Below are 18,931 nucleotides of genomic sequence, written 5' to 3' on the forward strand. Positions count from 1 at the left end.
TTAATGTCCTGTGCACAGGTACTTTAGGCATGATAGAGATGGAGTTATTGAGTCACAGGGCACGACAGGACAGAAACAGGTCCTTCAGCCCATCCAAACTGTTATTCTGTCTTGTCCTTCCAACCCACACCTGGACCAGAGCCCTCTATACCCCTCTCATCCATGTACTTATACAAACTTCTCTTAAGACTGGCAATCAAACCCTATCCATCATTTTAGCTGGTAGCTTGTTCTACACTCACACCACCCTCTGAATGAAGAGGTTCCCCCTTAGGTTCTCCTTAAATATTTCACCTTTCACTCTTAACCTATGACCTCTAGTTCTAGTTTCACCCAACCTCGCTGGAAAAAGCCTCTCATATCTAGCCTATCTATAACTCTGATAAATTTGTATACCTCCGTCAAATCGCCCTCATTCTCCTGTGCTCCAGGGAATAAAGTCCAAACCTATTCCAATGTGCCAAAATCTCTCTTTATGACCTTGTATACCTCTGACGTCACTTTCAAGGAATTTCCAGATCCCTCTGTTCTACTGCACTCCATAATGCTATACCGTTCACTGTATCAGTCCCACCCTTGTTTGTCCCCCCAGCCCTAAAAGTACAACCCCTCACACTTGCCTTCATTAAATTCTATCTGCAGTTTACAGTCCATTTTTCCAGCTGATCCAAATCCCACTGCAAGCTTTGATCGCTTTCCTCGCTGTCCATTACAGCTCCAGTCTTGCTGTTATGTGCAAATTTGATCTCGTTGACCACATCATCATCCGGATTATTGATATGGACGTCAAACAACAACGGACCCAGCACCAATCCCTGCAGTGAGTGCACCATCAGTCAGAGTGGCAACCATCTCCTACCATTCTCTGGCTTCTTCCACTAAGTCAACGTTGAATCCATTTTGCTATTTCACCTGAGTGACTGAACCAAGCGACTAAAACTCCTTGACCAGCCTCTCATGCTGGACGTTGTCAAAGGTTTTGCTGAAGTCCATATAGACAACATACACTGCCTTTCCTTCATCAAATTCCTGCTAACCTTTTCAAAAAACTCTGTAAGATTGGTTAGATACCACAGGAAGAGGGAAGATGGGTGGGGGAGTTGCATTCTTGATGAAGGGAATGTTAAAGCAGCAGTCAGACATGAAATTACTGAAGGATTATCCAGTGATGCAGCTGAGGAATAAGAAGGAGATGATCACATTGCTGGGATTGTAGCATCGGCACAAATAGTCAATGGCAATTAAAAGAACAAATATGAAGAGCTGTAAGAATAAATGGGTTGTCGTGGTTGGGGACTTAAAGTTGCCTAACATAGACTGGGACTGTTAAGCACTTCCATGGGGTGGAATTTGTTAAGTGTATTCATGAAAGTAGAGGGTCCAACTATGGAGAGGGCAAAACACGACCTGTTCTTGGGTAATATGGTGGGGACAGGAGACGATAGGGAAGCACTTATAGACCTGTGTTCATATTTGTAGCTTTAAAATATTTGTGGAAAGGGACAGAACTGGTCCACAGTTTGAAGTTCTAAATAGGGCAAAGTGCATTTTGTTAGCATGGGACAGGAGCATGAAAGCTTAAGTGGAGCTGGTTGTTTATTGGCAAAAGGAACACAGGCACATGGGAAAGATAGTGAGAGCTCAAAGTCTGCATGCTCCTGTTGGAGTGAAGAGCACTGTTGGTAAGAGTAGGAAACCTGGGTGACAGGGGTTATTGAGGCACTGGCTAGAAAAATGGAGGAGGCATGGGTCAGGTTTAGGCAGTGGGGATCAATCACATCCCTGTTGGAGCATTAGGGATGCAGAAGCGTACACAAGAAAGAAATTAGGAGGGCAGGAAGATAAATTTGGGAGAGAAGGTTAATTAAATTTTGAAGAACATTTGTAAGTATATGAAGGGAAAAATAGTAACTAGAGAGAAAATAGGACCTTTCAAAGACCAAAGGGGACAACTTCGTAAGGAACCACAGATGATAGAAACATAGAAAACCTACAGCATAATACAGGCCCTTCGGCCCACAAAGCTGTGCCGAATATGTCCTTACCTTAGAAATTGCCTCAGGTTATCCATAGCCCTCTATTTTTCTAAGCTCCATGTACCTATCCAGGAGTCTCTTAGAAGACCCTATCCTATCCGCCTCCACTGTCGACAGCAGCCCAATCCATGCACTCACCGCTCTTTGCGGAAAAAAAACCTTACTGCTGACATCTCTATACCTACTTCCAAGCACCTTAAAACTGTGCCCTCTCGTGTTAGCCATTTCAGCCCTGGGAAAAAGCCTCCATACGATCAATGCCTCTCATTATCTTGTACACCTCTATCAGGTCACCTCTCATCCTCCGTCGCTCCAAGGAGAAAAAGCCAAGTTCACTCAACCTATTCTCAGTAGGCATGCTCCCCAATCCAGGCAACATCCTTGTAAATCTCCTCTGCACCCTTTCTATAGTTTCCACATCCTTCCTGTAGTGAGGTGCCCAAAACTGAGCACAATACTCCAAGTGGGGTCTGACCAGGGTCCTATATATATATATATATATATATATATATATATACACAACAACTTTAATTAATATTTATCATCTGTTTTTATAGTGAAGAAAGACATGAAGCCTAGGAAAAGTAACTATGGAAATCTTGTAGATAGTCTGCATTACAGTAAATGAGATGCTGGACATCTTATAGGTATGAAGATAGACAAATTTCCAGGGCCTGACCAGGTAGGTATACAAGATGATACAGAGACATAGAATGCCTTTCTCCCAGAGTGTATATAGCCAATTTGAGAGGGTATAATTTAAGATGATTGGAGGAAAGTATAGTGGGGATATCAGAGGTAGATTTTTTTTTAAACAGACAGTGGTAGGTGCATTAAATGCGCTGCCAGGGGTGGTGGTAGAGGCAGATACATTAGGGACTTTGAAAAGACTTTTAGATAGGTCCGTGGATGAAAAAACAGTGGTGGGCCATGTGTAAGGGAAGGGTTAGAATGATCTTGGAGTAGGTTAAAAGGTCAGTCCAACATTGTGGGCCAAAGGGCCAGTATTGTGATGTACTGTACCATGTTCTATATCTAAGAATGCTGCGAGAGGCTAAAAAAAAAAATTGTAAGAACCCTGGTGGAAATTTTGCATCATCGTTAGCCACTGGTGTGGTTTCAGTAGACTGGAGGGCAGCAAATGTTGTGCCTTTATTTAAGAAGGGCAGCAAAGAAAACCCTGGGCATATAGGCCATTAACATCTGTTGTAGCTGAGTTACTGGACAGATTTCTAAGAGGCAAGATTCACATACATCTGGAAAGACAGGATAGATTAGGGGTAATTAGCTTGGATAAAAAAGGATTGGAAGGATATGGGCCAAAAGCTGCCGAATTGAACTAGCTTGGATGAACATTTTGGTTGTAAGACAAGTTGGGCTGAAGAACTCGTTTCTGTGCTGTATGATCCTATCGTCAGCACCTAGTTCTTAATATAGCAGAATCAGGTTTAATATCACTAGCATAAGTCATGAAATTTATTGTTTTGCAGTAGCAGTATATGGCAATACAGAATAAAAACCTATAAATTACAAAAAATATATAAATATAGATATTTTAAAAAGTAGTGCAAAAGAGAGCTGGGGATGGGAGGTGAGGTAATTACATGAGTTCAGTGTCCATTCAGGAATCTGATGGTGGTGGGGAATAAGCCGCTCCTAAAACGTTGGGTCTCTCTCTTCAGGCTCCTGTACCTCCTCCTTGATGGTAACAATGAGAAGAGGCAATGTCCTGTATGATTGGGGTCCTTAACGATGGATGCGTCGTTCGAAAATGTCCTCAATGCTATTTTACCAAAACTTTGATAAAAGCTCTCATCCAATGTCTAAGGAACACACATAAAATGCTGGAGGAACTCAGCAGGCAAGGCAGCATCTATAGAAAAGAGTACAGTCGACGTTTCGGGCCGAGACCCATCATCGGGGCTCCAGTCTAAAATTATGTTTATCCCCTGTAACCCTCTTTCTGCCTTCCAATCATCAATATTATACCTGTAGCTTGAACTACGGAATTTGCCTCATATGCCTACAGCAATCTGGGCCTTAACTTTATGTGACCGTTCTAGTGGCCTCACTGCCTCTCTCCATTATTCTCAAAATCCCTACCAGTTTATATCACGCACCTCAGGGTTTCCTTTTCAGTATAATCATGTTCAGATGAAAACACCTTCTCAGAATTTACTACACTCAGCCGAGTCCCCACCGTTTAACGTCACTTGTAGGGGGGCTTGGAAAAGGTCTTCCACACGCCGGGCACGGGTGCAATGCCAAAGCTCCTCATTCCAGAGCACACCTTGGACCAGTGCGAGAGGCCACGACCTGGGGCGGATGGCGATGTGGTCGGGCTCGGCCGGTGAGCGCAGCACAGGAAGCACGTACACCTGACCGCGGTGCGTGCTGACGTCAGCACTCGGACGATGGAGGAGGCGGAGGTTGGTGGTGAGGCTGCGGCGCCTCACAGCCAAGGCGAATCGAGCAGCTTTGACTATATATGGTCAAAGCGGCGAGGGAGCCGCCGAGCGCTTGTTTCCGGGTTTGGCGTGCGCTCGCTCCCCAGTCTACAAACTTGCGGGGAGGGAAGGCCGGCCGGCGGCGTGGAGTGGAGTGGTCGTTGCAGAGTAAAGGAGTGCGTTAGCGGCGGCTTGCGCTACTCTTTCCTTTCGCTGTGTTCCGGGCCGGCGAGCGGCTGATCTTGTGACGATGCCTTACGAGCTGAGTGAGTGTTTCCCGGGGGGGGGGGGGAGAGCAGGAGTACCGACTGAGGGAGGGAGCGAGCGAGCGAGCGGGCGGGCGGGCTCTGCTGCCCGTGACTCCAGAGCGGACAGTGTCCCTAGACCCCGTTAACTCCGGGCAGAGTGTGGGCAGCGTTGCCCAGACCCGGCCGTGCCAGTCTAAGGCCTGGCATTCGAGATGTGCAAAAAAAAAGGCCTCGCCCTTCCTTTCGTGATTTGGTTCCCTTTCTTCTTCCTTTACCCCTCCCATTAAGCTGGTTCAAACTTGACAGTTACATTCTTGTCATTGCGTTGCCATGCCGCCAATTCCGCAGTAATAGTATTAAAAGGTATATTTTATCTAAAGGAGATTGGCCGGCAGATTTGGAGATCGATGTAGTGGAATTAGGGAGTTAACAAGTGTCCTTTCCGTCATCTGTGTTTAACTCCAGAAGGACATGCCTTACGAAAATAGTTATATGTTTTAACGATTCATTCAATTAATTTGAGAGCTTTAAAACGCTCCAAGCGTTTTTTTTAACTTCGACTTTGCAGAAGCGTAGGAGCTACTTTGTTACTGTTTATGCTCATAATGTTACACATTGTGCCATTTTTCTGCTCTGCTTTGCTTCTTTGGCATATTTATCATAAGTGTATTGGATTTTATATTCAAGTGTATCACAATTACATGACACGATCTCAGCAATTAACTCTCTAATGATCCAAGATCAGTTCCCGCAGATTAAAACAGGACTCGGACCACAAGTTGTTTTAAACTGAGTTGTCTTTCTGTTCACTGGGGAGTTATTTTGTATCCCAATGTAGGTCCTTCTCTGGATTACTCTTGACAGCATTCTGCATGTATCTGTTAGTAGAATATGTTTACTACCTTAATTACCACACCAAATATAAAAATATATGAAATTAAAGGGAAATTATCATTTAAGGGTCTAATTAATAAAATTTTTGCAACAAATTTTCATAAATGATGGTATTCCTTTGTGAAAATTAGCACTTCCCTGTTTTCAGGAAATTACTACATATCTTAGCTCTATCTAAACAGAGACTCAGCAGAAATGCCCCAGCTTCAATATGCTATTTATTTTGTCATTATCCATAGATCAATAAGTAAAACGTGGCTTCTATAAAATAGGGTCTGACTAAACATATTTTAACTCTAGTTATTCTTCAATTAATGACTTCATAGGGTAACTGCTGCAAATATAGGGGATGTTAAACAGCTGTCTTAAGTAGGGGTGTAGTCACTGTGCAGGATTAGTACATTATTGGAATGACAACTGTGGGAAGACGGAAATATAACATGATACCATGCCTTTTGAACTTGTCAACTAATTCTTTCCATTAAAGCTGCAATAATGCTGAGTTGGTTACCAAGCTTGCTTTGTGTATTTTGACAAGATCAAAGGTTTGTTTGCAATGACATTGTTTGGATGAAATGCATGTTCATCCATAATAAGCCTTTCTTGATCAAGGATTTATGTATTCTGTGATTCACTTAAATCTTGGGGGGGCTGGTGCTACAGAATCTGCATTTATTTAATGACTGCAACTTTGTCATCACAGTAAGCTTAATAGCCAGTGGTCTGCTTTTGAATTGTGTTCACTGGTATAACAAATGAAAGCTTGCAAACTTAAGCATTGCAGATTCTTACAACTCATGCTGAAGAAAACAAGCAGCTATTTTTGGTTGTTAAAGGAGAGAATTTTTGAATAGTGCCTGAGATGAAGGGTGGGAAGATGATGCTTAAGTTAATACAGTATACTTGTTATTGTACAAGTGGTTGCATAAGCTCTGTGCTTTCTAAAATTGACCCTGAGCTCCCAGAGCTTTATGCTGAGCCAGAAGGTTTAAAAAATAAGTTAAGGGAAATGACCTTAAAATCGGAGCCTTTGTAATTCTAGACTTTGAATTCAAATAAATAATGAATGAAGGAATCCATTTGTATAGCAGCAAGTATTGGTGTTCGAGTTATTTTTAGTGAGCCAAAAGCACTTTGTAGTATTGGCTACTTGTATTTATTTAGAGATGCAGCATGACCTAATGAGCCGCATCTCCCAGCAACCCACCTATTTAACCCCAGCCTAATCACAGGGCAATTTACAATGAGCAATTGACCAACTAACTGGGATATCTTTGGAATGTGGAGGGAACTTGTAGTGCCTGGAGGGGACCCATGCATTCACAGGGAGGATCTGCAAACTCTTTACAGGCAGCGCTGGATTTGAACTTCAAGCTGTAATGCCCCACGCTGTAGTAGCATCGTGTTAACCGTTCCACTACCATGGCATCCAAATGAGGAATGTTGCCAAGGCCATCAGACAAGTGCTTCCTCACAATGAATTTTTAAAGAAAGTGTCTTATTTTTCTCATTGTATTGGAAGAAATTTGCCTGTGGCTGCCCTTATTTTTCCTATATGGTTACTTTCTGAAGTTGTTCATAGAGTATTTGATATTTTGAACAAGCTGAATTTGAATACCAAATAGCTGAAAGAAATATGAAACATTATAGAATTTCAGAAAAGTGAGTGATTGCATTGGGTAGGGCATTCATATATCTTGGTAGCTGTAAAATTACTTAAAGTGACTGGTTTTCACCCTGGCTTTGTAAGCACTCTTGATTTGATGAAGACCTTGATATCAAAGTAAAAATACTGTGGTTTGCAAACATGTTTGCCTGATTTATAGTTAATTTTCTGGACACATTCCTTATCTTGTAAAATGCTGATTTGAAAACTATACATTCTCCCTTTTAATCTCTTCCTTGATTTTCAACAGGTAAAGTGTTTGCATGTCTCCCTCAAGTGGAAAGAGGTGTTTCAAAAGTTATTGGAGGTGATCCGAAAGGAATCAACTTTCTTTACACCAACAACAAAAGTGTCATCATAAGGAACATCGAGGTAACAATACTTTATTTCACACATTTTGATTTGTTTACATATTTAAGAGGGATTGGAATATTTGTTAAAGACCATTTCTGTTTTCAGAATCCAGGAATTGCGGATATATATACTGAACATGCTCGTCAAGTTCAAGTTGCCCAGTATTCACCCAGTGGATATTACATTGCTTCAGGAGGTATGTCAAATAGACTTCAGTCTCCTGTGATTACCTTGCCCAACATGATTTTTCTTATTTTTGTATTTCTGGTGTTCGCTATTTTAAATACTGACTAGAATTTTTATAATGTGCTTTAAAGAAAAAAAATCATAGTACAGAAACGTCATTAAACTACTTTTTGTACCATTCTCTTCCTTGATGAGCATTAATTTGACCAGTTTGGAATATTTTTATGCCCTAGTGAAGGCCTCTATGTAGCAACACTGGAACTAGTTGGGGAGGTGGGAGAGTTAAACTTATTTATAAACACATGAAACTGCTCTTAATTGAGATATATTACAGGAAATATTCTTGCTTAAGCTTGCATCTTAAATAAAAGTAGGTGACCCTTTCAATAAATGGGGCCATACTGGATATGTGAGTAATATTAATGGGGCAATACAAACTACTTCTTTCCCATTAGCTAAGTGACTTGTGGTGTGCACACATCTAAAGCCATCCATGCTAAAATGTGTAGGCATGAAAATCCAGAGTGCATAGTTGTATACTTTATAGTTGATTAGTGATTCACTATGTACTTAGTACTTTAGTGCAATCTGGATTGTTGTTCACAGACAGCAGAACAGTTTGAATGTCTGATATAATTGTATCATTTTGTTGATAGTGAATAACTTGCTTAACTATGTTTCCATGGGTCATGTAGCAAAATGTTGCATATTTCATTGAACTTTGGATTCAGGCCATAGCTGGTAGAGAAGTTGTACTGTACTAATCTGTTTCCTTTGCAAAGATTTTGGCAGCAGCATCTTGGGGGGGGGGACTGAAAATCAAGTACTAATTTGGTACTCCAACTATGCCTTCTGCATCAAATTATAAATTGCTCCCTTTGTTCCAAGTTGGTTCCTACTGCTTTCCACTTACTATTTACATGTTTTTGAAAGACTTGGGTTTCTTTTGATGTAACAACCTTCTCTGTGCCTATCTTTATTTTTAGCCTTTTAGCCCACTGTGACCAACCTGGTTTTCTTTTATTCGTTTTAGTTCTATCATTTTTTTCCAGGATGATTTTGTTCCCTTTGTGAAAATGCACTTGATTTGTCTGAAGTATCTCTTTAAAAGTTGCTGTTTTACAATTTGTACAATGAAATTTGACTTCTCTATTCTGTCTAGGTTACTTCTCATCCCATTAAGATCTACTTTACTAATCTGATTTTCCAGTTAAGTTAGTTTTCAGATGTTTTCTCTGCTGCTTTACATTGTTAATCTAAACTTTTGTTTGATTTGTAGTTCCCACTTGGCTCAACTATTTCTCCTAAAGCACGTTCACCCCTGTCGTCTTTATTAGGTTGACACCATATTGCAGAGTTGTAAAATTCTGGAAGTGCACCTTTTCACACCATTCTGTAATTTCACTCAAATTTCTCATCTGGCTCTCCTATTTGATGGCCTACTTAACTTCCTGTACTTGTCACATGCACAAAATGCTGGAGGAACTCAACAACTCCTGATGAAGGCTCTCAGTCCAAAACATCGACTCTATTCATAGATGCTGCCTGACGTGCTGAATTCCTTCAACATTTTGGATGTTACTTTGGATTTCCAGCATCTGTAGAATCTCTTGTGTTCCTGTACTTGTATCCTGCCTTCTCCAAGCAAAATATCTTTTTTTACGATAAACCCTTACTACATAAACCAGCTTCACTGAATATACACTTAAATACTAGCTTGTAGAAATGGAACTGAAGGTTCTTGGAATTAAGTTTCCTAAGTGGATTCATAAGCACAAGAAAGCATTGTATCATATTAAGTTCTCATAAACAAAGCTATGCTTGATAGATCTCTATATTACACAATGTTTTTAGTTTGCTAAGAATCTTCTGAATAAATGAGAATGGCTATCTTCATGTCCAATTATTCTATGATTGAAAATGAATTTAAAATGTTGATCATGGGGCAGTTGGGTGGAAGAAAGGCCTGGCAATCTGCTTCCATATCTTGCCATGAATACCCTATGGTCCATGACATCACGAGGAGTCAGACACAGAAAATGCTGGAGGAACTCAGCACAATAAGTCTTTCAACAATGCCCCCCCCCACCCCTGCTGCTGAAGATGTTGGCATATGTTACAACATCTGTGGCCATGACAGTCTGTTCCTCCATTCTGTGTGGGGAAAAATCTTAATGCAATATAGAATTTTACTAATCTAATTTACTATTTTCTCTGAACATGCTCTGAATTAAATTTAAGATTGATATACATTTTACTGTTCAATTCCCTCAACTATCATGCTACATATTACAACTACCATTCTAGTGCTCTTTTACATGCTAAGAAACAAAGGTTCATTTGGAGCTTAGCTGTTGAATGCCTGGAATCAAGATCATGACACTTTTCCATACTTTACAATCATTACTGATCAAGAAACAATATTCAAAGTGTGACAGCTAGAATCCTGACCTTATCATGGTCTGATGCAAGTTAAATGTTTTAGTATAGGTTTTATGACTGAGTATTGTTTTGGTTGAAAAATATTGAATAAGGGTCAATCCAATACTCATTTCTCTGCCTAAATTAAGGATTTTTTAAAATTGTGACAGATATTTCTGGAAAAGTTCGAATTTGGGATACTACCCAGAAGGAACATTTGCTCAAAATCGAATACCAACCATTTGCCGGCCCAGTCAAAGATATATGTTGGTCTGCAGATAATCAAAAGGTTGCAATTGCTGGAGAAGGCAAGGAAATGTAAGTTTTCAATGGAGATGCTAAGACTGCCTTATTCCCCTTTTATAAAGAGAAGAACAATCAGAATTGTTGACTGTACAATTTTCTGTTGCATTTTAGTGCCAGCATTGAATATAAAGAAGCATGTGTGTTATTTGTTTATGATTACCTATAGTAGTCAAAGAGCACTACAGAACAGAAACAAGCCTTTTGGCCCATCTAGTCCATGCCAAACTATTCTACCTAGTCCCATCAACAGCACTGGACCATACCCCTCCATACCCATCCCATTCATGTACTTTCCAATTTGTCTTAAATGATGTGATCAAGCATGCATCCACCACTTCTGACAACTCATTCCACACTCGCACCACCCTCCGAGTGAAGGTGTCGCTCAAATTCCCCTTAAATATTTCACCTTTAACCTATGATCTTTAGCTCTAGTCTCTCCCACCCTCAGTGGGAAAAGCCTGCCTACATTCATCTTACCTATATGGCACATAATTTTGTATGGATTCTCCTCAACTTCTCCTATGTTCCAGGGAGAAAAATTCTAACATGTTTAACCTTGGGTCCTCAAGTCCATGTATATAAAAAAAAATTGTAGGAATTTGTATTTTACAAACTGACAATAGGATTTTATGCATGTTTTGATTATTAAGAGATGAGTCTATCACTGACTAACATGAGGTTTTTGTGGTAAGAATTTGCTATCTTCAATTTCCAAAGAGGTTACAAAGCCTAGAAAAGGCCAGATATGTTCCCATGTGCAACTTGTGCTTGACTTATACGGTAGCTATAGGGAGCAAAATACTATGGAAGCTGTCCAAATGCAGGCAGAATGTTAGATATATATTTGGCAGGCTAGGCAACCACTCTGGAGTCTAATTACCAAGATTCTGGCATCTGGATTCCAGAGGTTACAGGTTAAGGGTGAAAGGTGCAAAATTTAAGGGAAATCTGAGGGGGGACGTTCTCTCAGAGTATGGTGTGAGTCTGCAACAAGCTGTTAGTGGAAGAGGTTTGGTTACAACATTGCAGAGAAGTTTGGATATGTACATGGATGAGAGGGCTATGGAGGGCTGTGTTCTAGTGCTCTATAACTGATTATAATACCAGTTCATATTGTAAGTTCAGTTTAATCTTCCTCATGGAATTAGAGCTAATTCCTATAAGTGCCAACCTGGAATTGAATTGTGTATTTTACCTCCTCTAAATCTGTCCAATCAAACATGCTTCTCAGAATTATTAAATTCAATACCTTGCTATTCTACAAAAGAATCATTCTGTAAATTTGCCATCTGTGACTTTATTACACAAAGTCCAGTTTTCTAAAAAGAACTGGATAAAAGTGCATCCCTGAGCTTCTGTGGCATAGGATCTAGTACCATTCACCTAGCTGATGTAGAAGTATGTAAAGAATACTTGTTTTTAAGATTACCTTCCATTGGGTAGACCTACTTGCTTGTTATATAGAAAAAATAAATAATTGTTATATATAGTCAAGTCAGAATGATTGTTTCATAAAATTAATGTATAACAAGGATATAGTGAAACATCTTAGAAGTTGCTTAGATTTTATAAATGCAAAATAGTCAAACTTATCACTTGTTGATCAATGAAAGCTGGCATGAATATGTTGAAGTAACAATTTTGAGGACTGGCAAATACTGTAAAGCATACTGTATTTGCTAAGGAGCTGCAAGATGGCTTGTGAGGAGTCTTGGCATCAAGGCAAAGAGATCTGGAATATTATGATGGAAAAATTGGTTAGATTAAAAGTAATTGAGCAATAATGAAAGGTCCAGAGAGAAATATATGGTGGTATTCAATAATGGTCAGTAAGACTGTTTTACTGATTAACAAACTATTTATTATGTAAAGCTACAGTGCAGAATAGGCCCTTCTGGTGCTTCGAACCAATCTGGCATAACCTAATCTCGGGACAATTTACAATGACCAATTAACCTACTAACCAGTATGTCTCTGAACTGTGGGAGGAAACTGAAGCACACAGAAGAAACCCATGGAGAGGATATACAAATTCTTTATAGAGGATGCTGGAACTGAACTTTGAACTCACTGACAGCCTGAGCTGTAATAGCTTCATGCTTACTGCTGTGCTAACGTGACTTGCGTGTATGACTTGCATCATTTCCAGATTTGCCAGTGGCAAAAATTGGCATGTGCAAATCTGGCACAAGAGTTGAAATACTCAGTGAACCATAGACAGACTAATGCTATGACGGCTATTTTGCTGAGAAATGTAAATTGCTGCATTTTGGGAGAAAGATTGAGAAAGGATTGGAGATGGAGGATTGTCTGGTATGAAGCACTAAGAAAGAAGTAAAACAATTTGGAAGGGTAACTTAGACATTTTCCAAAATGACACTTTGTGGGGGGAGGGGAAGAGAAGGGACTTGGATGAAAATGGAATAAGGAAATGAGGTTTTAATTAAAATAGATCGGGTTGCATGGGGATCTGATGGAGGTATAAATCATGAAAGTTGCACAGATTGTAGATGGAGAGAAGCTTCCCAGAGGCTTCAAGGAGTAGCAGTCATGGAATGATGACAAAAAACTGGAAATAGATTTTACACACAGTGGATGGTTGGAGTATACAGTTACTGATGGAGCAATAGTGAAGGCTGTCTTGGTTGTTAAATTCAGAGAGCCAGATCAGAAACTGAAGGGAAAGCAATTTATTGGGTTCAGTGGGATAAGCTGAACTGCTTTTGCATGAACTGGCAGAAACTTAATGGTTATAGTTATTCAGCCATTTGATTGATATGAAATTGGCCACTAAAGTACCTTAAGATAAGTTTAATTGTCTGAATGATGAACAATTGATTCTGTTGGAGATTCCTAATGACCTTCTGACAAATTGATTTTTAAATCTGTGACTCTTGGGGAAAATTAAAGTGAAAAGTTTATGAAACACTTATCTTGTTTGTGTCCAACATGAAATTCATGCAGAAATTGAAGATTACATTATCTGGGTACATGTTCATGTTATCTGCCTAAACGCTGCAGAGTGTAAATTTTAGTGTGAAAGCATTTCCTTGAGTTAATTGGTCCTAGGACGTGGTTGTCCTGTATCTGTTAAGGTATAACGTGTTTTTGTTTTTCTAAATTTTGTTGCATCTTTGTCAAACAGCATGATTATGGTGTCATCGCAATAAGGTTGAAGTGGGAAGAATGTGGTAACTTTCAATGACAAAGTATTTCGAGGTTTTTTTTTGGAGATGAGAAACAAAACAATGAATAAAAGGAACTGGGTCATGCTGAAAACTGAATATTAGCAACATTTGGGGGGCGAAATCTATAGGGATGGGTATGAAAGATGCAATGGAAGGTATTTCAGAATATGAGTGGGAGACTGCTAGAGGTTATCTCTTGGAAGGAATAATTCAGGAATCCAGAGTCAAGTCAGAATTGATATAAAATTCTTGCTAACAGCAGTTGTAGAGCCAAAGACCTTTTGTTTAAAATCAAACTGTATTTCAGTAGGAAGCAACTTAATGATAATATCAATATAGCCGTATCAAGGAAAAGGTAAATATTCTATCTGAAGGTGCAAAGCATAGTGGTAAATGTGTCTGATTTACCATTCCCTTCTCAGGCTATGATGTAATGTAACCAAAACTAGAAATTACATAATCTAAAGTGCTTGACGTTTGGAGAAAGATGGAGAAAATGGAAGAGTTTGATTTCCCCTTTTTGCTTGTAAAGGGAAGGATCTTGTCCCAAAAATAAAGGCATGTAATTGGTTTATGTGGTGCTAATGAATGAAAATAAGCAGGAATCCCTTGGTGACAGGAAGAAATTATAATTTGGAGCAAAGGGGCCCAAAGAGTATTTGGCAAAAATGGGACAGTAATGATATAATAAGAATTAAGAGCTTAAAGGAGCTAATATTAGTACAGGAGAAGTATTGGGACTAAAGCCCTGAATTTTGAAATTTGGCTATTGTAATGGCTATATTGCATTTTAATTTGCTCGAATTTGTTAATGGCCTTTATCATTTGCAAGACAGTAAAGAGAGGAAACTGGGAACTGTAGGCCATAGAGAATAGGATCTGAAGCTTGGTTGAGACACTTCAGGATGTGAAAGCTCGTTTGAGTAAACTGCTAGGAGAAATTTTAAGGTAAAGCCAGGGTTTTTAGTGAAAACTGATCATATTGCCACAGTTCTTGCCAGTCCAGGGCTTGATAATCATAGTAGCTTGACGTCATGGTGCTCTAGATGGAAATGCCAACAGTAAACCATTAAAAGCTGACACTGCAAAAATAATGCTGCTAAGGAATAGTTTGTATGTAATGAGGGTTATGAGGTTCTATAATATCTTTTCTGATTGTTTGGAAAGATAGGACTGCTAATATAGGGCAATCATGTGGAGAGTTGTGTGTTGTGTTTATATGGAATAAGAGATGCAATTATTTGTCTCATTCAAATTGATCATTGTGAATATTACAGGAATGCAGCAGTCATACAATACGATACAGGAACTTCAGTTGGGACTGTGACAGGACATAGCAAAGTCGTAAACAGCATATCTCTTAAACCAAGTCGCCCATTCCGCGTTGTGACTGGTAGTGATGATTATTCCTGTGTGTTCTATGAAGCCTATCCTGTGAAGTTCAAGTTTTCAATCAATGTAAGTAACCTATGCCAAATATCTCATTTATAAGATGTGTTGCCAATAGGTCAATAACACGGAGATCATAATTCGTTGCATTTCAGTTAGTCTTTGCCAGCAAAGAAACCTATCCAACATGATTACTTTTTAACTCTTTGTTGGTAAGGTAATATAGCAGCAATTACAGGCCAAATCAATTTAATCCTGTCAGTTACTTAAAACTGGTCCCTGGTTATTGAACTCTGCTAACAGAGATGCTGTATCAAAGTCATCAGCATTTTATATAAGCCTATTAATTGTACCCTTGCTCCTCAGTCTTTCTTTGTAGCTAGAATTCACCGCTAAGCAGTATTCATTTGAATTTTCTCTGTGCTCTATGGTGCTATCAAATTCTACCTCTAATATGGTGTCCAAATTTCAGTACTCTTGGCTGAGGCCTGACTACCATTTTGTGCCACTTTACTTCTACCATAACTACATTTTTGATCTTGCCAAAGAATGTGTTCAATAGGCATTGCATTTCTAGTGGCTGTGATCATCTTGGTTGTAGGACCCGGAACCTGATTAAGAACTCTGCCCTTTGCTGGGAGAGGAACTGTAGACTCTGTCAGTGGGAGAAGTGGGGCTGCAGGCTTGGAAAAATGGGGCCAGAGCCATTTGGGAAGGGCAGATAGAATAATCAAACTAATGTAGGCTAAGGGTTATGGAAATGACCCAGAATTACAGTAATTACTGTGAAGTAATTCAGCAATGCTAACAATTATGCCCATCTACACAAATCTCACTAGGCTTTATTTATTCCAGTTTATTCACTGCTCATTCAAGTACCTGTCAAGGTTCATTTTAAATTTTGTTACTGTTCCTGTCACAATCGCCTTCTCTGGCAACTCCTTCTAGATGCCAGTTAATCTTTGTCTAAAACGTCTACTCCATGTATGACTTTAAACCTCCTCTTCATCTTGAACCTATGCCCTTTTGTTCTATTCACCCGAATCATGGTAAATGGACATTAATTTCTCCATGTATGCCTCTCTCAATTTTATATTTCTATCATGTCACATCTTGGTCTCCTTCACTCCAAGGGAAACAGACTTGGGTTAAGGTCAGGACTTTTGACTGCGTCATTCAAAAACATATAATTTACTTAATTTAAAGCCACTCCATGGTCCTCTGGCAGTCAACGTTGGGCCATTGTCATGCTGAAAGATGAACTTCCTACGCATTTTAAGCTTTCTGTTGGAGGCTAGCAGGTATTTATGCACGATCTCACCGTATTTAGCATAAATTCTCAACACATTTCTAGTCCCTGCTGCTGAATGGCTTCCTCACAGCAAGATGTTACCTCCACTATACAGTAGGAATAGTGTGCACAGTATTAGATTTACGTCACAAGTACCATTTGGTGATGAGGCCATAAAGTTCCATTTTAGTCTCATCTGACCATAAGACCTTCCATAACTTTACAGTATCTTTTAAGTAACATTTTGCAAAGTCGTTACAGGCAATGATGTGCCTTTTTTTAGCCAGGACTTCTTCCCTGCCATTCTTCCATAAATACCTTTTTTGTCCAAGGCCTTCTGCAGCTCACTTGGTGACTGTTGGCGTCACAGTAGCCTGTCTTACAAGTGCCATTCTTCTCCCATGACTAAGTTTAGAGGGGTGTCCTAACCTAAGCATTGTGGTTTCATACTTCTTCCACTTTTTCACAGTGGGCTGCTGTAAGCTGTGGGACATGTTCAGTGCCTTTGAGATGGTTTTGTAGCCTTCCCCAGATTTGTGCTTCTCTATTATCATTTCCCTAAATTATCCTGAATACTCTTGACTTCATTTTGGTTTGGTCTGTTGGAAATCAACCATGCTGTTGGACCTTGCAGAAAGAGAGAGAATGTTTATTCTTATGAAATTATTGAAAACTAGTGATCTTCTAATTTTCTACCTCAACAAATTGGGTGAGTCGGTAAGGTGATATGTATACTGCACCTGAAGATAGTGTAGTGGTTACAAAGGGGATGAATTAATTTTCAGCCTCACAATTTTGTTTTTAAATTTTCAGTAAATTGTTGACGGGTTTTGGAATTTTTCTTTTAATTTAACATAATGCACATGAACATTTTGTAGATTTGCTCAAAAAATCCTACTTCGATATATTTTTAAATTGGAAAGTGAGACAGTAAAATCTGAAAATAATTGTGAGAGCTAAATATTTTATCAAGGCACTGTATAATAGTTACTGTTTAACCACATCAGTTCCTGAGGTATTGCTGAGGTAAGGTTTAGGAGTGTTTGACACTGAGTGCTATTTGCTCAACACCAGCTCTTCACAGAATAGCAGCATGCAACATTAGAGAATGTTTGTGGGCAATTCTGCCAAAGTAGGCTAATTAGACTGCTGCTTCAGAAGCAGCTATAGATGCTTCCCATTTATTTTCAAGAGCATGTTATGTACTTTTAAGTTGGAAGAAAGGGCACTTAAAAAGTTCAAAGTAAATTTATTATCAAACTGCATATGTCACCATATATAATCCTAAAGTTTATTTTCTTGTAGGCATACTCAATAAATCGCTAGAATAATGACCATAACAGAATAAATGAAAAACTGCCCAATTTGGACATTCAACCAGAGTGCAGAAAGCAATAAACTGCAAATAAAATAATAATAATAAATTAAGCAATAAATAACAAGAAACCTGAGATGAAGAGTCCTTAAGTGAGTTCATAGATTCTGGGAACAGCTTAGTGATAGAGCAAGTGAAGTTGAGTGAAATTATCCCCTCTGGTACAGGAACCTGAATACTGAGGGGCAATAACTCTTCCTGAACCTGGTGCTGTGCGTCCTGAGACTCCAATACCACCTTCCTGATGGCAGCAGTGAGACAAAAGCATGACCTGTGTAGTTGAAGTCCCTGATGATGGATGCTGCTTTCCTCCAACAGTACTCCATGTTGATGTGCCAATGGTGGCGAGGGTTTTACCCATGATTGACTGTGCTGTATCCACTGCAACCTACAGGATTTTTTTGTTCAAGGGCATTGGTGTTTCCATACCAGCTTGCAATGCAGCCAGTCAATATAGTCTCCACTATACATTAATAGTGTATCTTTGTCCATCTGGCATTCAAATGTCAAAAGATATTTCCAACAGCAGTAGCTGTAAGCCAGGCAATAACACCTGCATAATCTCATGGATTTAAGCTTGCTTAGTTTATAGCTCAGAAGTAAGTACAACCTTGTCCAAGAGAATTTAAGATGAAGCTGCTTTTTGCAATGATTTTAAAATCCTAGGTGTTTTGCATGCTGGCTGTCAACTGAACGTTGGGGTGGTGGGGGGGGGTGTCCACAATTTCTGAATCAACGACCCTGTTTAAGAAAGGTTCTAAAAATAAACCAAGAAATTATTGGCCAGGCAACCTGACGAGTGGGAAAGTTATTGGAAGGTTTTCCAAGGGAGAGGATATATAAGTATTTTGATAGACAGGAGGCTGATTAGGGATAACATGGCTTTGTGCGTGGCTGTTAGTGTCTGACCAATCCTGTAGAGTTTTTCGAGGAAGTTACCAGGAAAGTTGATAAAGGCAAAGCAGTGGATGTTGTCTATATGAGCTTTAGCAAGGCATTTGGCAAGGTCCCACATGGAAGTTGGTCAGAACTAACACAGTGAACAGGAAGGCCCTGAAGAGTGTGGTAGAACGAAGGCATCTGGGATACAAGTCCATAATTCATTGAAAGTGGTGGCACAGGTAGGT

At 39.5% G+C, this 18,931-nt stretch overlaps 1 protein-coding gene across 1 annotated transcript in view; it reads left to right on the forward strand.

The window, feature by feature from the left end:
* Positions 1-4,577: 4,577 nt before the first annotated feature.
* wdr1 (WD repeat domain 1) overlaps positions 4,578-18,931 on the forward strand; it is a 44,218-nt gene continuing 29,864 nt past the window's right edge. Inside the window, exons 1-5 of the mRNA XM_063043437.1 lie at positions 4,578-4,749; positions 7,542-7,663; positions 7,751-7,841; positions 10,423-10,570; positions 15,027-15,207. Of these exons, the coding sequence (XP_062899507.1) occupies positions 4,734-4,749; positions 7,542-7,663; positions 7,751-7,841; positions 10,423-10,570; positions 15,027-15,207 (558 nt within the window). The 5' untranslated portion in view covers positions 4,578-4,733. The remainder of the gene's footprint in view (positions 4,750-7,541; positions 7,664-7,750; positions 7,842-10,422; positions 10,571-15,026; positions 15,208-18,931) is intronic.

The sequence above is a fragment of the Mobula hypostoma genome, chromosome 3 (genome assembly GCF_963921235.1).
Source record: "Mobula hypostoma chromosome 3, sMobHyp1.1, whole genome shotgun sequence".
In the NCBI taxonomy this organism is placed as follows: Eukaryota; Metazoa; Chordata; class Chondrichthyes; order Myliobatiformes; family Myliobatidae; genus Mobula; species Mobula hypostoma.